Source organism: Rutilus rutilus (genome assembly GCF_951802725.1).
Source record: "Rutilus rutilus genome assembly, chromosome: 4".
In the NCBI taxonomy this organism is placed as follows: domain Eukaryota; kingdom Metazoa; phylum Chordata; class Actinopteri; order Cypriniformes; family Leuciscidae; genus Rutilus; species Rutilus rutilus.
This window is the reverse complement of record NC_140212.1, coordinates 30,243,765-30,264,971: the sequence shown is the minus strand read 5'-3', so window position 1 is coordinate 30,264,971 and position 21,207 is coordinate 30,243,765. Positions and strand designations below refer to the sequence as shown.

The 21,207-nt window shown below is 37.8% G+C and overlaps 1 protein-coding gene and 1 long non-coding RNA gene across 2 annotated transcripts; one reads left to right on the top strand and one right to left on the bottom strand.

The window, feature by feature from the left end:
* Positions 1 to 125: 125 nt before the first annotated feature.
* Positions 126 to 2,591, bottom strand: LOC311289028. The gene is made up of 2 exons (XR_014627059.1): positions 2,419 to 2,591; positions 126 to 384 (listed from the first exon to the last, which is right to left on the bottom strand). It is a non-coding gene; the product is annotated as an uncharacterized lncRNA (long non-coding RNA).
* A 6,574-nt stretch (positions 2,592 to 9,165) lies between these two features.
* Positions 9,166 to 17,843, top strand: LOC311289709 (tripartite motif-containing protein 16-like). Its single transcript, XM_084407939.1, has 6 exons — positions 9,166 to 9,823; positions 14,207 to 14,302; positions 14,389 to 14,622; positions 14,920 to 15,079; positions 15,233 to 15,280; positions 16,342 to 17,843. The coding sequence occupies exons 1-6, from the start codon at positions 9,251 to 9,253 to the stop codon at positions 16,875 to 16,877; spliced, it is 1,647 nt and encodes a 548-aa protein (XP_084264065.1). The 5' UTR covers positions 9,166 to 9,250; the 3' UTR covers positions 16,878 to 17,843.
* The last annotated feature ends 3,364 nt before the right edge of the window (positions 17,844 to 21,207 follow it).

The following is a 21,207-nucleotide window of genomic DNA, read 5'->3' as shown; positions in this document are numbered from 1 at the left end:
ATATACCTAAACCTACCCATCTCCACCCCCTGATCCCTAAACCCACCCCTAAACCTACCCCTAAACCTACCCATCTCCACCCCTTAATCCCTAAACCCACTGTCAGGAAACGAGTGGAAGCAATAGCAGGTAAAAATGTTTATTTGACAAATAAACAGTTCACGGTCAGAAAGACACAAAACACAGAACACAGAAGTTGGCGAGTGACGCAGGGACCTCAATAGGCAACCAGGCAGGTGATGTAATCCAGTGAATGGTAATCCAGAGTCTGGGAAAGTGATTAGTTGAGTAGATGGTGAAGCACGGAGAACATCCAGGGAACGAAGACCACGAAGAATGCCACAGAACAGGACAGGAACCAACACAGGACAAAATCACAACGATCTGACAACACAAGATACCAGTCACTGAGAATATATGGGTGTTTCTGCAACTACAGGCACTTTTAAGTCCCAGGAGTGAAATTTTAGATTTATGTACAAATTTGTGATTTGATGTTTCATAAATATAAACGTAGTGTCAATATACACCTTGACATAAAAAATAATGAATAAATAATATGATTTAATGTAAAATTATGAATCATTTATAGGTCCAAACACCATTTTTGCTCATGTCCCACACCCGTGGTTTCAATGTTGAGATACTTAAAATTAGCTCATTCTTTTACAATATGACATTATTTCAAATCGAATTGTTTAATATACAGATTCATTTACAGCATCTTAAAAATCTTTGTATTATTTACTGATCATTTTTATGATTTTTTTAACTAAATGTGCCTGTCCCACACTTTTGAGTCCTTACCGCAACAATGAAAAAAAGCTTTTATTATGAAATTTTATCGAACACAAACAAGTCTAGTTTCTATGGAAACAGAAATTATCACTTGAGCACATTGCTGACAGACTGGGCCACCACACTACCTCACTCACAAGATAACAAAAAATAAGGTAAACATCATTTTTTCTGCTCTAGTGTTTATTGTGCGTCCTTACCATTCAGCTTAATAATTGTGTATTTTTTAACGTGTATTAATGTATATATAGTTTAATGTATATTACTGTTGAATTCATGTATATTAAGATGCTAAGAGTCAAAACTAATGTGGTAGGCCTTGCTAGCTGCCAATTAGCTAAAATATTAGCAAAAATGTCATTTCCGCAACATGTCTTTACCGCAGCAAATTTAGGTGTTGAGGTAAAGACCTTGTGTTGCGGTAGAGACAAATTCAAGGTTTACTGTATATTAATATACAAATATTCAGTATATTATTAGTACTTAAGTATATATTAGTATATATATATTAGTATATATATAAACATGCCATTTTTTACATAACATTTTTTAATTTTGTCCTTACCGACACAAGATGTCATTACCGCAGCACTGCTCTATTTTCATTTTTTTTCACATTTTCATTTGCAAAAAAATATTTTTACACTTAAGTTGAGATGATTAACACATTGAAATTGCAACATCTGTCATACAAAGTTAATTATGTTATATTTTGTGTGTATGGAAACAATTGACATCTAAGGTTACTGTAAATTTTTTACATGGCATAGAAAAAAACATGAAATTCCCTATTTTGAATATAATTTTTTTATATCAGTATTTACAAAACTGCATCAAATTTGAAAAAGCTATTTAAATATATATTTTTTTTATAGAAATTACTAAAGAAAAATGTATAAAATAAACGTTATTGTAACGTTGCGGTAAGGACACTTTTTAAGAAGATGACCCGAAAAACAAAAAATAAACATGTTCCAGACATTTTGTCTACATGTCCAAACATGTCTACATTCTATTTTGTGTACATTTTTATATGTATTATAGACTGTTATGGTTAAAATTGAAATTCATAGAGGTTGATTTTTTTAAATTGGGATAGTCAAAAGTGCCCGTAGTTGCAGAAACACCCATATACAAGTTGAAAGTGAAGACAGCTGGCGCTGATAATTAGCTGATGATTAGCTGTAATCAGAGGACACACCCACACAGACATACAAGTTCACACACACACACACACACGCACACACACTATCACAAGACATGAAGAAGGCAGAGAATTCATAAACCGTGACAGTCACCCCTAAACCTACCCATCTCCACCCCTTAATCCCTAAACACACCCCTAAACCTACCCATCTTCACCCCTTATATCTGGATCCAACTCCAACTATTATTATCTTTATTTAACCAGATAGGTCTCATTGAGAACACAAAATATCTCTTACAAAAGAGACCTGACCAAGAATAGCATCAGTAGATATACATGGAATATTTTAAACAATGCAAGGCAAAGACAATTTCATGGGCATTTTCAGAACATAGAAATAATACGTTATTTCAAGCAGAAGGAGAAACAACCATGAAATTATTTTTAAACAAGAGTTTTATGAATTGGCTTACCACAAGTTCTGACGACCTTTACATCATATTTTGGCCAGTTTGGCTCATGCTTCTCATTGTTAGCGGCTGCCCTTTTCACCCGTTCAGTGCTCTTAAAGCTGGGCCAGTACACCATCCCATCATCATACCAGTCAATTGGAACAACAGCAATGTCCTTGCTCACTTGGAACTCAATTAGGTGAAAAGGCATCCTTAATGTAGAAAGAAAGGAAAGGGGTATTTATTAATCATCAAAAAGGAATAACATGACTAAAGCATGCACAAGTGTACAGTGTATACAAATAAGCAAGTAAGATAGCCTGAAAGTTAACTAGAATGGTGCCCCAGGGTGGGAAGAAGTATAAGGAAGGAAAATGTACAGGTCATAATAGTTAGGTGGAACTTCAGCACAACTGTAAAGTAGGGTACTATTGCAATTTTTTGGCAGAATGTGTTGGGGTGTTGTTTCATAATCTAAAAAAAAAAAAAATCATTGCATAATGCTAATAATTTAGTGGACTATGTACAGTCCATTGTATTGAGAAAGGTGGGACATGTATCAAATTGCATGTTAAATTCAGCATAAAATATAATTTCCCCTGGCATTTTACAGGATAATATGTCATCTCATATTTTGAAAATGTGAAATTATGGGTGTAGTCAGTGTATGGACAAATACCAACTTTGTGAAATACTTACAGCAAATATTCATCCAGACAGAGTAATGGAAGTCATAGTCAGTAGTCAAGTATATTATTAGAGTTTTTAACTTTAACTGATTGTTTAAACTGATTGATTGATTGATTGAACTGATTTGTGTGTGTTTTTTTTTTTCATTTAGTGGAGGAGGGGTATGGCCACGAAACCATCCCTGTATGGCAAGGCTACACATTTCTGTTGCAGCGCTGACACTTCAACCGACTTCAGCTCGTCAGATGCATCATTTACGACAAATATGTTCATTCTGTCGGAGTTGAAGGGATATGTATAGAATGGAGACTGCCGGGAAAATTCAGTGTAAATAGCGTACACACCATTATCATTTTGGATAATGTTTTTGATAAGGCACACTTTATCCCCCACCAGAAACATGTTGTCCCCTGTTGTTAATTTGATGGTCCACCTTTCAACTCGCATTTCCCCATATTGCGCATTAACTCCCATGCCAACAACAATTGGGCCCACAAAATGCTCCCTTTTCAGTGTAATGTCTGCATCAGCAACCAATTTGGTAGCTGTAACTTCCGAAAGGCGCTAAGTTGAGCTAAAGGGAACTCAGGTTTTCTAATGAGTTTTTTTATTTTCCCAAGGTGGTTCTCATATGGGAATGCTGAAAAAGAATCCAGACAGCCAAGCCTCTTCACCTCATCTGCCAGGTGGACCAGACAGTGGACATTGTACACAATCTGGTCTGTCCCATACAGCTCACCAAAATGGTTTACAAAAGATTTTAGCATTTGTCCAGCATAGTCAGCAAGGTTGAGATGTTCAGGGCTTATCAAAATAGATATAGCAGTTGACAGGAGCATGAAATTGTGGTACATGTTCCGGTCCAGGAATCCCGCCAGCACCACAGGGCCAGTGTACAGTAAGAACTGTCGGAATTCATTCGCCTTCCAGCGGTCCAACTCCCTAAGCGACTGTGGTCTCCTGGCAAACTCAATTGGCACGTAGGGCCTCATTGACTGGAGTTTGCCTGACATCCTGTCTACTATTAATGCCGGCAGTCTTACTGTTAACGGACCCCGGAGCCAGGTCTGGAGCAGTTTCCTTACAATGCCCAAACACACTAGATGCATATAATCCAAGGGAAACTGCGATACCATGCCAACCTTCACATTTTTAAATGGATGTGGCCCCTCGTGGTGGTGTAGTTCATCAACCTTCATATTGAATGAGATGTCAGTTCTCTGGGGGTGCTCTGATCCAGGGAACGTCATACGCCGGATCTGGTAGTGCCCTGGGTGTAGGCACTTATCGCACCCATGGTAAGCGTTATGGGCCTTTGTTTTTTTTACAAAGGCCCGTGCAGGGGCATCACAGATTACCGTGTGAAGCTTCATTTTAAGGTTCTTATCTCCAATGCAAAACCCAGCCTCTAGCTCCTGTAGTTCATTGACAAAATCAGATAGGAACTCTGTGGCCGAACTAGGTTTTTTCGGTCCACAGTAGGCCCCAATGACAACAGGTTCCTTCATGGGGACGGTAACCAGTAAGCCAGTGATGGGCCACAGCTGTACAGTGGAACTTTTAAATAAAGGTAGACCATCTATATTAATCTGCAGCCCCAATGTCATGCCCTCTGTCAGTGTTTTGGCATATTTGCTTATAGTGGCCTTCAAAGAGGGAAGGATGCCAAAGTGATGGTAGTTCCCCCCAGCCTTCTCCTGAATAGCATAATGTGTTTTTGTCTTGAGAAGGGTCCTACCATCCTTTGGCAGATTGGGATGGGTTATATGGAGTATACTCAACAGTGCAGTCAGCGCAACAAGGGAAATGCCAAAACTCACTGCCCAGTTGGCAATGTTATCGGAAAGTGATGTTAGGTCATCATCATTTTCAGAATTCGAACCTGATGTCCCATCCCCATCACAATACACATCATCAAAATCTGCCTCCAATTCCATGTCCTCTTCAGTTAACACTTGCACCTCTGGCATTGCATGTGCAGCTGAAGAGGGTGGGGCAGTGTTCTCAGAAAGAACTCTGTCATCTGCCCCTATTCCTGTCATGTCCATATCAGTCATGTCAGTCATGTCTGTCCTAATTTGATTAAGCCTTTTTTGAACGTCTACACGTGTCCTTCGCCTTACGGTTGATAAGGAGACAGGCACAGTCTTTCTATTCATTTTTGTTCTAAAAGAGAAATTTCAAGAAAGACAGGTTGCAATCAGGTGTGTAAAATTGATCATTGTTTCTGATGTTGTATTTAAATAAATACATTGTTGAATTGCGGTGTTTTCTGTTTCATTGCTACAAACTAGACAAGAACAGAGAAATAGAGCAACATTAAAATTTAGGATGCACTTCTTGATTCGGCCCCATGAATAGGTCTAGAGTTACATTGAAAATTAATGTTTAAAAAAATCTCAATCCAGGTGGGACGTTTTATTCGTGCCTTCGTGGACTATCTGCTTGGCTTTGACATTTCCTTTGTTTGTTTGAAAATAATTATATTAAGTTGGTATTCATTTAACAATAAAAAAATTATCTAAAAAGTAGGTATTCATTTCATAGGAAGACCTAATATTTGTTTGATGTATAACAGGCCTTGTGATTTGAAACATTGGATTTGATTTGTAACAATATTATGTCATGAGAGGGGGTTCTGCGAAAAATCAGCAGCTGAGCTGACCATACCTGCTGTTAATAACCAGAAGTCGGAGGTGGATACCGCTTTTAGCCAGGCAAATAAGTTATTATATCAATTTATATAATTTTCTTTTACTTATTTAAATAAACAAGGCCTACTTCTATTAGTAATTATTTTATTAAAAAAGGTTTATCAAATATAAATCAAGTAACGAAGATCATAGACATGATACAAAAAACAAACATTAAGCTACATTTGAAATTATAAATTTGTACCTGTATAAATATAATTTATGAATGAGTGTAAATGTTTGTTAAATAATTATATATATATGTTACGTTTTATTACTGCGACTTTCTTGACTTTAAAATGTATATTTTAAATTGAAAAACATCATATGTGTAATTTAGGGCACAATTCAAACGAGATCAAAATATTTGTTGTCTCTCGCCATTGAGGTCCCATGGCTGTCGACCGGAAGGGGAGGGACTTAGGCTCTCTATTTAGGCGGTCTCTGACGTGCCAGGGTGGAAAGTGCCCTGATTGGCTCAAGCGTCTGAGCTGCCTCGCCATAGGTTCGTGCAGCATTTGCTGCAGCACAGCCAATGACCGCTCTCGACGCTCATGTGTCTGCTATGCAACTTTACTGCGTCACAAAAAAATTGCCTTCAATATTCTCAAGAAAATGAGTTTTCCCGTAATACGAGACCTCTCGGAACACAAATTTAATTGAGAAAGGTCATAACACTTGTATATTGTTACTGTTAGTTTAACTGATTTTATTGTTCTCATTTGTAAGTCGCTTTGAATAAAAGCGTCTGCTATATGAATAAATGTAATTAATATAAAAGTCATTAGGTGTCGCACCGCTGCTCCTTCAGCTGTTTATGAAAAGTCATAAAGTCGTAATTACACGACTCTGCAGAGCTGTCTGCTCTAACGTTACTGAACTCAAGCTAGCAGCTAAATGTCATCCGCTCCCTCGAGCAACTATTACAGAGACAAGACGTCGTCACTCGCGAAGTTATGGCAACCAAATAACAACATATATTGTATATAATATATTATAATATATATCATATATTTGCATATTGGGAAAGTGACAAACAGCGACGAAAGTCGTGACATGAAATCCGCACTCACGGGTCCCGTGAAATATGACAGCTAATGTAACTTACAGCTTATTGGAAAATACATAGCATTGTGGACACTGAATTTGATTAATTTAACTTAACGTTACTGTTTATCAGACCCCAGACGACACAAGAATTTTTTTTATATTCACAAGGTATGGTTTTAATGTAACTTAGACGGTATAACTAACATTAGCAGAAGCCCGCACTTTTGAGTTTGACGTTCAAATAGGCGGCATAGTTGTCTGAACCGACTCAAACAGTGATTAAAATGCCTTAACTTAATTTTCATTATATAAGAGGATGACAGACACACACACGAGACCAAAATTGGCAAAATGCAAACTTAATAATGCACAGCTAGCTTTGAGCAATTTTGTTCACCACAGATGAACTGTGCACAACCTGAGCAGAGTTCCATATCTTATATATGGGCGACTAGGGTTGTGACGTCACAAGTAGTCGCGTTGGCCGGTTGCCAAGGGATTTTTTCGAATGTTTTTGTCATGAGACTATACAGCGCAGATACATGCAAACAATAACTGCTATTGAAGTAAATATCTACAAAAATCAAAATGCAAGCAGTTCTGGAAACAGTATTGAAAAGTTTTACTTAAGTCCAAGTACTGTTACATTGCTGATATAACTCAATTATAAGTGTCCAAAAAGTATGTAAGTAAAAGTAAAAAGTACTCTTTTGAAAAACTACTCAAGAGTACTAGTTACTAGATACTTTTTAGCCGGCGATATTTCATGGAATCTATCAAATCATAGATCTATGTAGAAAATAGTTGAAAATACTTCCAACAAAACACTTTTACCTTACTGACGAAGTACATGAATTAGTGGTCACGATACTGGAAATACTAACTTCAATACGATAGTATCATTTTCAATACCTAAGGGAAAACCGCCACAATATCCACAATATCACTTTTTTTTTTCTTTTTTTATCAAGGCAATCATTATTTTCAAGCTTCATAAAGCACAAATCTCATTGTAACAGAAATCCATTTAAAATGGAGCAGTTTACAACATTAGATTACCTTGCACAGACCAATCGTTTTGCTTCTTAAGACCCCAGTGTATCATCAAAGGCCACGTTATTCATTTTGTTTTGTCTGTATGTTTTTCCATGCTGGGTTACTTTTTTTTATTCAAATGCTTGAAGTAAAAATGTCGTCTTTCCCTAATTTAGAGTAAAGGTTTTTTAGAACTAGTCAGTGTTTATGATCAGAGAAATGTGTTTCTCATGTTGTTGTTTTAGTGTTACTGTGTGTTAAGTGTTTTAAAACGTTACACAACATTCAAATGCAAACATTGCACCCTCCCTCACTTTAAGCTAACTCAAGTCAGCTGTAATGATATTAGCTCAAAGGGGAAATATTAATAATAATCCATAATTAGTAATTATGATTAATTATTAATATTTGGGTCAGTTAATTGGATTAACTTTGATGTAAGCCAATTAATATTACAATCAATTAATCAGTTCCAACGAACTCTTTGATTATTCATTTATTCTAAGAAAAGTGTATCTTTCATGGTCACCGAAAAATAATTATTCCTTATCATGTACAGCACGTAGAGCATGTAACAAGATCAAGATCGTAAAAGGGACTTTGTATGCAAGCAGAGACACTTAGAAACCACATCCATATTGTGCACAAGTTTTATTAACTAAATCACAAACATAACTAACACTAAACAAACATAATACATTCATACATACATACATAGGAAAGGGGTGAGTGATGTGGAACCCACTTTTTTACCCAGACAAAGAGCCATATAAGAACCATTATTTCATAGAGCACATAACTGGATATTAACTGATCATTAGCAGAAGTTTGGTTGTTATTTAAATGGTTACAATAATGCTTGCTTCTTATTGAATAGCTACATAATTGTGCAACTGTTAACTGTTGTGCAACTGAGTGGAGCTTTATAAAGAGTGGAGCTTTATAAGCTGAAAGTGCAACAACATTCAGGATGGGTCAAGTAGAAGTGAGTACAAATGTGGTGTTGCTGAGAGTGGTTTAAAAAGTGTTTTCTTTGAGAGTGGAAGGAAGTTTTCAGCCAAGCACTGTACACACACACACACACACACACACACTCACTCACAATAGTGCTTATTGACAGATATATATATATATATATATATATATATATATATATATATATATATATATATATATATATGACAAAAGACTGTTAATAAACACCTTTTGACACCAGTGACTGTTCTTAACATCACGCCTCGTCACACTGATTTACAGACACGCCTGTTTTGCACACGTCACTCAAACACAGAACCAGGAAACAGGAATCACGAGAGTTCAGGGAAAGTGAAACTGAAGTGTAGTTGAGCTGTTGTGTGTTTGTGTCTCTGTATTCATGCAGTAAAATGGCAGAAGCCAGAATATCTCAGGATGAGTTCATGTGTTCAGTGTGTCTGGATCTCCTGAAGGATCCAGTGGCCATTCCCTGTGGACACAGTTACTGTAAGATCTGTATTACAGACTGCTGGGATCAGGAGGATGAGAAGAGAGTCTACAGCTGTCCTCAGTGCAGACAGACCTTCAGGCCAAGACCTGCTTTAGCTAAAAACACCATTCTGGCTGAACTGGTGGAGAAACTGAAGAAGACTAAACTTGCTGCTGACTGTTACGCTGGAGCTGGAGATGTGCAGTGTGACGTCTGTACTGGAAGAAAACACAAAGCCGTCAAGTCCTGTCTGGTGTGTCTGAACTCTTACTGTCAGAATCACCTTGAACAACATGAGAGTTTGTTTAGAGGAAAGAGACACAATCTGACTGATGCCACTGGACGACTGCAGGAGATGATCTGCCAGAAACACGACAAGATCCTCAAGGTTTTCTGCCGCACTGATCAGAAGTGTATATGTGTGCTGTGTGTGATGGATGAACATAAAAACCACAACACTGTATCAGTGGCAGCACAGAGGACAGAGAATCAGGTATGAACTTAAAGAGTCCCCATTATGATAATTTACAGGCTCATAATATTGTTTATGGGGTCTACTAGACTACATTTACATAATTTAATGTCTGTTTTCACCCTCGGTCTGAACACTAAGGCCACTACATTAATCCGGATAAATTTGAAAGCGGAGTTTTCCTTTATAAATGCTCTCCGTCCACACTAGCGTTTTCAGGCGTTTTCGGACGTTTCAGTGTGGATGAGAAACTTTTGAAAAACGCCTGAAAACGCTAAATTCACCTTTACTGCGCATGCGTAAAACACAAAAGATCACTGATATGATTCAGATGGAAAGATAAATAATGAAGTTATCGCGCAATTCTTCTGACAGGATCATTTTATTTAGTAAAATATCTCACCATTCACTGATGCGGTCCAGGTCGCACGCAGTCACCATATGTTTGGTCTAAAACGCGACTGCTCTCATGTATTGCCGCAGGACAGCAAATGTGAGTAAATTCTGTCATCTTTGCAGGACTGTGATATGAAGAGTGTGCAATGTAGAATATTTTTAGCAACAGTGTGAAAGTGAATAGCACAATACTGGTAATAAACATGAATATCTATTGGTACAATATGCGTCACATGACTAAATTTACGTCATAGTTTTTAAATACCACCGGTTTCACAGTCCACACTACAGCGTGAAAACGGCGTTTTCAAATATATCCACTTTGGAGTGCGTTTTTAAAAAGCTTTGTTTTCATTAATAAAAACGCCGTCTCAGTGTGGACGGAAGGCCAAAACGGAGAGAAAAATATACGGTTTCAAACGAAACCGTATTAGTGTGGACATGGCCTAATTTAGTTTCAGTTTCTTTAAAACCCGCTGTCTGTTTTGATTGGTCAGCCGATCCCAGTCTGTTGTGATTGGTTTACTGCTTAGAGTGTGTGTCGGAAATGTAACACACTTTACCATAAATGGCGATGGAGAGGTGGAGGAATGCTGGAAGAATTGTTGCTGGGACTGAATGACTGCTGCTTATATTCACTCGTAATGATGATTGACAGGACTGAATGATTACGTTTGTAATTTATTTTAAAACATCTGACCAGCATTGAACTGCATGGTTAAAGCAACACTATGTAGCTTTTCAACCTTCATAATATATCTCCAAGACCCTTGTGATGGTACATCGACTTACAATAGGTTGAATGACACGTCTGCCAGAGCCTGACAGGGTCTGTATCGCTTTTACTGGCACTATGTAACTTCGGGGTTCGGGTAGTAACCCGAGCACAAAAAGAACTACAAAATTCGACTGCTTTACGGCATACATCACTTCCCCCACCACTTCCTCAAATTTGGACGTGAGAGGCCAACCAGCGTTTGTTTTCGGCTTTCGTGCGTATGTTTTTGTCATGGGGGCTGTTTACACCTGGCCACTTCATGCGTTTTCTCAGATCGGATAGCTATCTGATGATCGTGAAAAGACCAGGTGTAAATGTCCTCCGAAACGCATTCAAGACGGATTTGAATCTGATCGCTCAAACCACTTCAGGAGGAGGTCTGTGCCGCATTCCAGACGAAACTGGACAAGTGTAAATGCATCTGGTTGTTGAAACCACATATGTAAATTGTACTCCTCCCAAAAATGCTAAAAAAAAAAATGTGTGAGAGCGTGTTATAGGCTATATTGTTATAGCCAGATATGACGACGCTACTGGAACACACATCACCGCAGATGAGCAACTGAGCATCTAATGTTATCCATCAAGCCAACGTGCAAACTATCACAAATCAAGGTGAAAGTAAGTCGCAGACGCTTAACACACAATCATCATCATTAAAAGTAAAGAAATAAATGATCTTACCAGGGCTGTTGCTGCTCTCTCTTATTGCGGTCTTTGATTTTGAAATTTTAGCTGATGATCAATAATGCAGCTCATATCTGTTGCTTTCGGTGACGTGCACTCCATTAAATCTGCATATAGTGTGAGAATTGAAGAACGGATTTAAATCCGTTTCGCAAAAACACATTTATGTGACCAAGTGTAAATGGAATCGTTTTGATGAATCAGATAGCTATCCGATCTGAGAAAACGCATGAAGTGGCCAGTAAATAAATCTCTTTGTAAACTTGTTTGCATTCTGTTGTATGTTGTTGCGCTTGCTTGTAGTATGTCATTTTTTTTACATGCTGTTCATTCATCCATTGCTGATAATTAGACCAGTCCAATAATTTCCACATACAGTATGTCTAGTTAGCTTTCGATTATCAGAGCTGTTAACAAACATTCGTTTCTCTTACGTGTTTTTGCGTTATGTTTTACTGCCTAGCTTGCCTCACAAACTAGTTTGCCGGCTGAACTCAGGTGTTGTGAGGTGTATTTATCACATAGTCCTGAGGGATATCAGACGACGCTGTTGACGTTGATTCTATGTTGATACAGTTTTCAATATCTCACATAATTATCAGGACATAAATAAGCCTAACGTAGAGGTTGTAAATAGTGTAAACGAGCACAATTTGCAAACTATTATGATAAATTGCAATAATCATGTCTTCAGAGTCTATGTGTGCCTGTTCCATGCCCGACGCAGGTACCGGTGTACAGGGTGGGAGGTGGGGGGGTGGAGGGGTATTTACGACAGTGCAAGTATTCCACAGCGACTCTAGGGGTCGCTGTTTGACAAAAACACAATTTCTACACAGTGTGCCTTTAAGAAAGCAGTCGTTATAAAAGTGGTGAGAACACCATAAAAAATTTAGTATTAAAAGTACATTTTAAACACCAAGTAAGTCTGCATTAGGAAAACCGATATATTTTAATATTAATTGATTAATTAATTAATTCATATTTTTAATTAATATTTTTTGAATATTAATGATTTCTATTTAATATTAATTGAGAAATATTGTGACAGTTTGTTCCCTGAAGAAAATTCAAGACTATAATGTTTCAGGGAGTTCAGAAACAGTGACACTGATATAGAGAATAACTCCCTCTGGAGGGACGTTTTCATGCTTAAACAGCAACATTACACACTAAAGAAAGATGAACATGGAAAAAAGCAAGGTATTTTAAGGAATGTCTCATCTGTCCATATATTGAAAGTAAATAGGGTCCAAAAGCTCAATCTTCAAAAAGGACATTAAGGTAGCATTAAATGTTTTATTAACAAAGTTCGGGAGGAGCACATTCAGATAATTAACACAAGTGAAGAGCATTCAGCAATCAATATTAAGAGGTATATATACATTCAGCAGTCTCACCTCAATCATGTTGACAGTTTAGCAGTATTCCTCCACCACCCCTTCTCCACGCTTCTAGACCTAACCACTTAAATACGGGGGGAGTACTCTGGGTTCGGGCCGGACAGCACGCCAAATATGCATTAAACTTTACCCCCTCTAAATGTATGTGAGTGTGAACTCATGAAAGAAATCCATAACAACTCAAGGGGGGTAAACTAGGCTGCGTTACACTCCACTTTTAGATACGCACTCGCAAACTTCCTTCTCTGGGAATCCCTGTCGCCATTTTGAAAGGCGTTCCACTTCGTGAAGTGGACGAGGGAAGTTTATATGGACAGACCCTCGACCCCTCGATTTTGACTGATGGAGTGAGTCTACTCTGATGTACTTCAAGCAGCTCTATATCCCACAATTCAACTTGTGACATCACTGCAGATCATGCTTAACTGAAGTGTATGATATAATAATTATTTAGAGAATTAATCACATAAATAGTGTATAATATATTAATTATTATAACTTATAATAGCTATTGATATTTTTGTTTTGTTTGTGTAATTCTATTTTTCCCCAACAGCTTTTTACCTACAGGATTTTATATATTTAATATATTTTCTGCAACAGCTCATATAGAACGGTGCATAAAACAACTTCAAAATAGGGGTTTAATAATAAACCAGCTCAATAGTGAATTAAGTGATCAAGTGCGTTCTATTTAAACCAGTAGTGGGCACTCGTGCAACGTAAGCAATGACGCACATCTGAGTGAACAAGACAGAGGGAAGTTAGAGAGTGAAGGGCATACAAATTTGGAGTCTGAGTCTTCTGAAGTGATAAGAAAAATCAGATATGGTGGCACATGCATGAGCCAGTGAGATTTGAGGTTATTATTGACGCATCACCATATTTGATTTGGGCTTCAGAAACAGAGACATTCTTCAGAAAGTTTGGAAAGACATGAGGATGAGTAAACGATGAAATAATTTTCAATTTCATTTTCCCTATAAAACTAGGCATTGATGAAATAATGCTGGCACTTATGAATGAACCTATAATCTTGATCTTTAACCCCTCAATCTCACCACTTCTCTGATACTGGATTCATATCTGTTTAGTTGATGATTAATGTGATGTTTCTCCTGTCATTGGTTTGTCCTTTAGCACCAGCTGAAGGAGACGCAGAGGTCGTTCCAGCAGAGGATCCAGCAGAGAGAGAAAGATCTTCAGCAGCTGAGAGAGGCTGTGGCGTCTCATAAGGTGAGTCTGGAGAAGAAGAGAAGTTTGAGACGTCTCAGTCAGGACTCACTGAAGCCACTGTGTGATTGTGATGTGTGTCCTAACAGCGCTCTGCACAGACAGCAGTGGAGGACAGTGAGAGGATCTTCACTGAGCTCATCCGCTCCATTGAGAGAAGCCGCTCTGAGGCGACACAGCGGATCAGAGATCAGGAAAAGACTGCAGTGAGTCGAGCTGAAGGACGACTGGAGCGACTGGAGCAGGAGATCAATGATCTGAGGAGGAGAGACGCTGAGCTGGAGCAGCTTTCACACACACAGGATCACATCCATTTCCTGCAGGTAACAGAGATCTAGAAGAACAGGGTCATAGTGGACTTGAGCAAGAGACTCACAGAGAAACATTTCATGAGAGCAGAATGAGCCGTTGACTGAAGTGTTGATCTGTGTGTTCGGTTATTATATCATCATCAGTCAGACTCTCATCTGATCTTCTTCTGAAATGTGAAATGTGAAATCCATGAACCTGATGGCACCAGTTTCACTACTAAAGATCAACAAGAGCCGCTGAAATCTGACAGTAGTGCAGGTTATTGATGAAGTGTGGAGGTGATGAGCTTTGATTTCTGTTTTCTGTAGAGTTTCCAGTCTCTCTCAGCTCCTCCTGAATCTACAGACGTAAATGACAATCCCTTCAGTTCTCTCTCCTCTTTTGATGGCGTGAGAGAATCTGTCCGTCAGCTGAGAGACAAACTGGAGGATTTCTGCAAAGAGGAGCTGAAGAAGATCTCTGACAGAGGTAAAGTCCTGGAGATTCATCAGCTCTCAGAAATGATCCTCCATCATCTCATATCATGTAGAAGATCATATTAGAAATGTCTTAGGAACGGATGCAGGGATCATTTTCTCTCGACATGATAATCACACTCTTCATGTCTGTTGATTTCCACAGTCACTTTCACCAACATTGTTCCCAGAACCAGGAACGACTTCCTACAATGTAAGTCACTAAGAAAACCAGCAGAGAAACTCACTGAGTGTCTTCATGTTCTTCCTGTAGAAGGTGAAAGAAAACATGACAGAAGAGTTTTATAGTTGATCATGTAAATTAGTGTTTCTCAACGGAGAGAACATCGAGGGGCGCTGGAAGCAAAATCAGTTGACTCGTGACTTTAACAAAGATGTAAATCAGGGGATTCAACATATTCTTCAAAAACAGAATGTCTTGTAGAACTAATGAATAAATATAATTATTTTTCACTGAAACATTCATCCAAGATTTAGCAGTAAAATCACAGTAGTAAAAAGCTTCAGGAAAGTAAGAACAAACTGAAATCTCTTCTGTAAAAATTCCTCTATGGATTTATCCTAAACAGGATTTTGTAACAAATCTCTTTAACCTTTGAGGAAACAGATAGAAAATTAAAGAAAGCTCAAGATTGCCAAAGTCTACAGCACTGAAAATCACCAACAATAGGCCTAGAATACTTAAAAACTTTGTAGATCAAATTATTACAAAAAGAATCATACTGACCCCAAATATTTGAATGGTGTATATATTAGGCATGATTATAATAAACACATAATAATAACCATTAATATACAGTAAATGATACACTGATGTAAATGATGATTTGCACAGGATATCTGGTAAACTAGTAAACCATATTATTGCTCTTCCTGCATTGACACCATTATATGAGAACTGAACTGAGCTGGACGATGACATCACTGCTTTCTCCAGAGCGGCTGTATAGATAATGAACTAAATTAATAACTTTTTTACATCAGAAATGAATCAACACTGAACTTACTTAAGCTGGGCAATGACACTATTTTCCTCTAGATCTGCTGTACAGACGAAACAAACTTTGTTGCATTATTTCCCTGTTATCACTGTAAAACTGCTTTGAAACAATCTGTATTGATCAAAGCGCTAAATAAATAAAGGTGACTTGACTACTGAGACACTGCTGATATACTGAACATGAAGAGTTCAGCTATAATAAAAGATCAGACAGATTCATAATTCCTGATTCTGATGTGTTTTCTCTCCATCAGATTCTCATCAGTTCACTCTGGATCTGAACACAGTGAATAAACTCCTCCGTCTGTCTGAGGGGAACAGAGTGATTACTAACACTTACCCAGAGCAGCCGTATCCTGATCATCCAGACAGATTTGATGTGTATCAGGTGTTGTGTAGAGAGAGTGTGTGTGGACGCTGTTACTGGGAGATTGAGTGGAGTGGTGTTGTGTGTATATCAGTGTCATATAAGAGCATCAGCAGGAAGGGTTATGAGTGTGAGTTTGGATATAATGATCAGTCCTGGAGTTTGTTCTGCTCTTCCTCCAGTTACTCATTCATACACAATAAGATAGAGACTGAACTCCCTGTAATGTCCATCAGCAGTAGAATAGGAGTGTATGTGGATTACAGGAGAATAGGAGTGTATGTGGATCACAGTGCAGGAACTCTGTCCTTCTACAGCGTCTCTGACACAATGAGCCTCATCCACACAGTCCAGACCACATTCACTCAACCGCTCTATCCTGGGTTTAGTGTTTATTGTAGATCATCAGTGAAACTGTGTTGATGAATGAGAACAGACTGTAGAGAGATTCTACCCATAATGCTTTGAGCTGCATGATAAATCAGTAACAGTGAGATGTTATAGAGAAGGGGTTGGCAACTTTGTTGTCATGAAGTGGCCATTTTTAAGTTTCTGAGTTAATCACTCTGATTGGATCGCTATCTGTTAAAACTTCAATTTACACTGAACTTCACATCACTGAGTTCACATTAAAGAAAGCAAGATATGAGCTTGATTTTATTTATCATCAGACAATTTTAAGATCATAGATGCGGCATCAGCACTGGAAAGATAATTTAGTGTCACTACTTTTAATGAAGACGACTGTGTGTTGAGCTTCAGCATGTGTGACGCTGAACTTTCAGTTTCATTTGCTTTTCAGTTTTCACGTCGGCTCGCTGACGAGATGCTCAACTTCTCTCCGCGATGCGTAGCACAGAAACTACTGTAATAGCGCTGTTATATCTGTGTACTGGGAGCTGTTATAACACACTCTTGTATGTTTACCTCAAGATGTAGATCTGTATGCAGGAACGAGGAACTTTATCTGAATGAAATACATACACCTCTCAGTCTTTTACTCACGTACCAGCGATTATGTTGCTGACTTCTGTTATAATCTCTTATGTTCTCTTCATTACTGTCCCAGTCATCAGCTGAAGTGCTGTTTGTCCACCAGTGGGCTCTCCATCATAGACTATTGTTACTCTGTCATGGACTACACTACCCATAATCCTCTGCCCTGTTTCATCATCACTAATTGACTTCACTCTGTCATTCATTGCTAGTTTTTTTTTTTTATATATGTTACCACTGCATTTCTGGACCCTCAGTTTCCTGCATTTCCCTGTTTTCCTGCGATACCTGCTTTGTGTTTGTTTTGGGATGGTTTATATGTGTTTTGACCCTTTGTCTGCTGTATTGACTGATTCTAGACTACTGTCAAATAAAGCTACGCTTGGATCTTCACTCTTCGTGTCTCTGTATTGTATAACAATTACATCAATACTACAGCTGAACTTCTGTCAGTGAAATAACACGTCAGAATAAATGTGTTTAATGAATCCTCATATAGACAGTCAGATCAGTGTGTGTTTGTGAGTCATGATGATTTACGGTGTGTATCTGTGCGTTCCTTGCAAGAAGACCAAAAGTCTAACCAAGTCGTGTGTCCGCTGGCGTGTTTTTTAAAATTGTTTTCAATGCACGTTTTTAAAAGGGTAACGAGGCGCTGGGTGTTTTTTTCACGCTGAAGCGCTCTGCGTTTTTTACAGGTCACAGAGAGTTGAAGAATGTTCAACTTTGGGTAAAACGCAGCGCTCATCACTGTCACTTTTTTCCCAACCGTCCAATCACAGTGGAGGAGGGGCGGGACTAATACCACACCGACCAACCGCCACATTCTGCTTGTACAACGTCAACAGATGACAACAACAAGCATAATAACGGAACAAAATCATTTAAAACAAGAGCCAGAGAAAATACGTTTCATTGTATCGATATTTTAATATAGAATCAACACAGAAACTAAATATGTGTGAAATGAGAGACTAGTAACACTTTCGCAGATATTCCGTATCATAATAAGCAAAGTGTCTCAACTGAAAAAAATACTGCGCTCGTGCGCTGCCAAAACGCTCTCAAGCGCCCATAGCTAAGTGTTTTCAGCAGAGCGCCTAGCGTTTTCATCTGGCTAAAAATGCTTTGCTGGACACACGGCCTTATGCTTACAAATTATAGGGGTGTTATAATGCCCTTTCACAAGATGTAAAATAAGTCTCTGATGTCCCCAGGGTGTGTATGTGAAGTTTTAGCTCAAAATACCCCACAGATATTTTTATATAGCATGTTAAAATTGTCACCTTAGCAAAAATAAAAATATACAGACTTTCACGAGCTCACGAGAATCTTATTGTTTGTAATGACTTTTTCTTTCCTGCACTCTGAATACTAAAATATAGTTTAAATGTAAAAAGCTGAAAAATAAAAATGGTATAGTTAAAAATAACTATTGTCACATGTGGTATTGTTTTAGGAGACACTTTGACAAGTGGACACTGGAAGGCCAAGTTGTGTGTGAGGAATTCAGCCCAGCTTCTGTCTGGCCTTGCCATACTGTTCACAACATATTACATATTCAATCAGGAGGAGCCAGTCTGTACCTTTGAGTTCATTCAGCGGTAACAACCTAGCCTGCATTTTACACATGTATTCAGTATCAGAACTTGCCTTTTATAGTTATATTATCTGTTGAGGCCTTTGACACAATGTTTCTCAACTCGAGAAGAGATAAGTTTAAGGGTGAATAAGATTTAGATGTCTCCCTCTTTAACACTAGCAAGCTAATGAGTTAAATCAGGTGTTTTAATTAGTGGACATACATATGCTCTAATATATGGTCCAATTTCAAAAACATGATTACAAGCCTCAAAAACTTAAAACCAATCTTAATTACATATTGTCTGTTTCCTGACCCTTTAGGCACTTTGTATGTATTAATCCAGAGAGAGGAAAACTGCCATCTAAAACGACAGGGCAAATGGTGAGAAACAGGTTTCTGTGAACCCACATGTTGCCACTCTTCCGAGCAAAGTGATGGATTATCAGTGGAATTTCTGAAATGTAAGTAGTGTACACACACACACACACACACACACACACACACACACACACACACACACACACACACACACACACACACACACACACACACACACACACACAGAGATCAATTTTTATCCTTAATTGTAAACTTTTAATATTTTCTATCTGTCTCTGACTGTATCATTATGTTTTGTAATATATCTAATATATTGTCCTCTTTGTTCTTTTCAATATTTCTAGCCACTCTTTGCATCCTGTGATGGATCAGCATCTGGAGATGAATTGTTCTCCATTTTTGATCAGAAGTTTGTTGGACTCACTTGGGGTCTTGTTGTTTGGACATGTTAGTCTGGTAATGAAGTGGTGGAAATTCATCCGTGTCTTTGTGTTTTTCAGAACCATTTTATTATGATCATGTTGGTCAACTTGTGGTTTTAAATATAATAATGTATGTTGTTCGTGTATTTCTTCTTTGTGTGAAGGGCCATGATGGCTAATTTTGTTTTTTTTCATGTCCTTTTAGAAAAAAATACAATTTTGTAAATAAAAATGAAATCAAAATAATACAAAATACACTGTTTTATTACTTTTTTCATGCAGATTTAGAAGTTATAAAATAAATAAATTTTGACCTGTTTTTCAAGATTAGGATGTTGAATTATTTTTGTTTGTTTTGTGAAGTAATAGGGGAATTAAGTTGTGCATTATACAACACTTTATGTATTTAAAAACAATTGTTTAAAGCTTATGGCATAATATGCAGTTGATAAATAATTTACTGCCAGCTGCCAGTCATTAATATTCAGAAATCAGGAACATATATTGTATATACTACATTTGACATACTTCCTCTAGATATAGCACATACAGAGATTCATGTAGCTTACTGTAAAAAAAAAAACAATAATTCAAAAATACAGTTATTTACTGTAATCAGAGAATACAGTAAAATTATGTAAATTAAATTACAGAAACATTACTGTAAAAAAATACAATAACTGGCTAGCGACCCTGTTGCCAGTATTTTACTGTAAAAAAAGTTTTACTTTATTTTACTCTAAGTATTTTTTAACAGTGTAACGTTAGCTGCAATATGCCATTGACAACCCAGCCAACATCACCAAACAAACCTGGATGGCGACTAAATTTCGACACGAGAAGAAAGGGGTGGTGACTCGTGACACCATACACTCTAGCCAGCCAGTTTATATACACTCTACTGCAGCCCCCTGGTAGGATGAAACTCAATGAGTAGACTAACGAATGTATGTCATCCAAGGTTCCTGTAAGCAAATCAAACATATGTGAACCTTTCAGGCATCTGAAGGTAATGGAAACAGACCTTCTTTCCAGTGTAGATTCATCAATCTAGTGTGCTGTTACACCAGTGTAAATGTGCTGTCCAACAACCAGTAGTGGGACCTATATAATCTTTTTTTTTACCTTGGCGTCTGATTCCTTGATTCTTAGCTTCACAGTTGGTTTGGACAGCTAAGCAACTTACAGCTAAGTTGCATTGTATGGATCTGATTCTTCAATACTGGAAGCTCAATTCTGGTAAAGGGCTGAAGGCTTTCACAGACAAACTCAACTTCATGCTAGTCAATTGTGGAATGAGCAACCTGCCAGCAGGACACGGACAAGACTTTAATCTTCATCTGTTTCACAGCTGAATCACACCTCTGTTCTTCACTTCTTTATTTTCAAGACGTAGTCACCGTACTGCTAT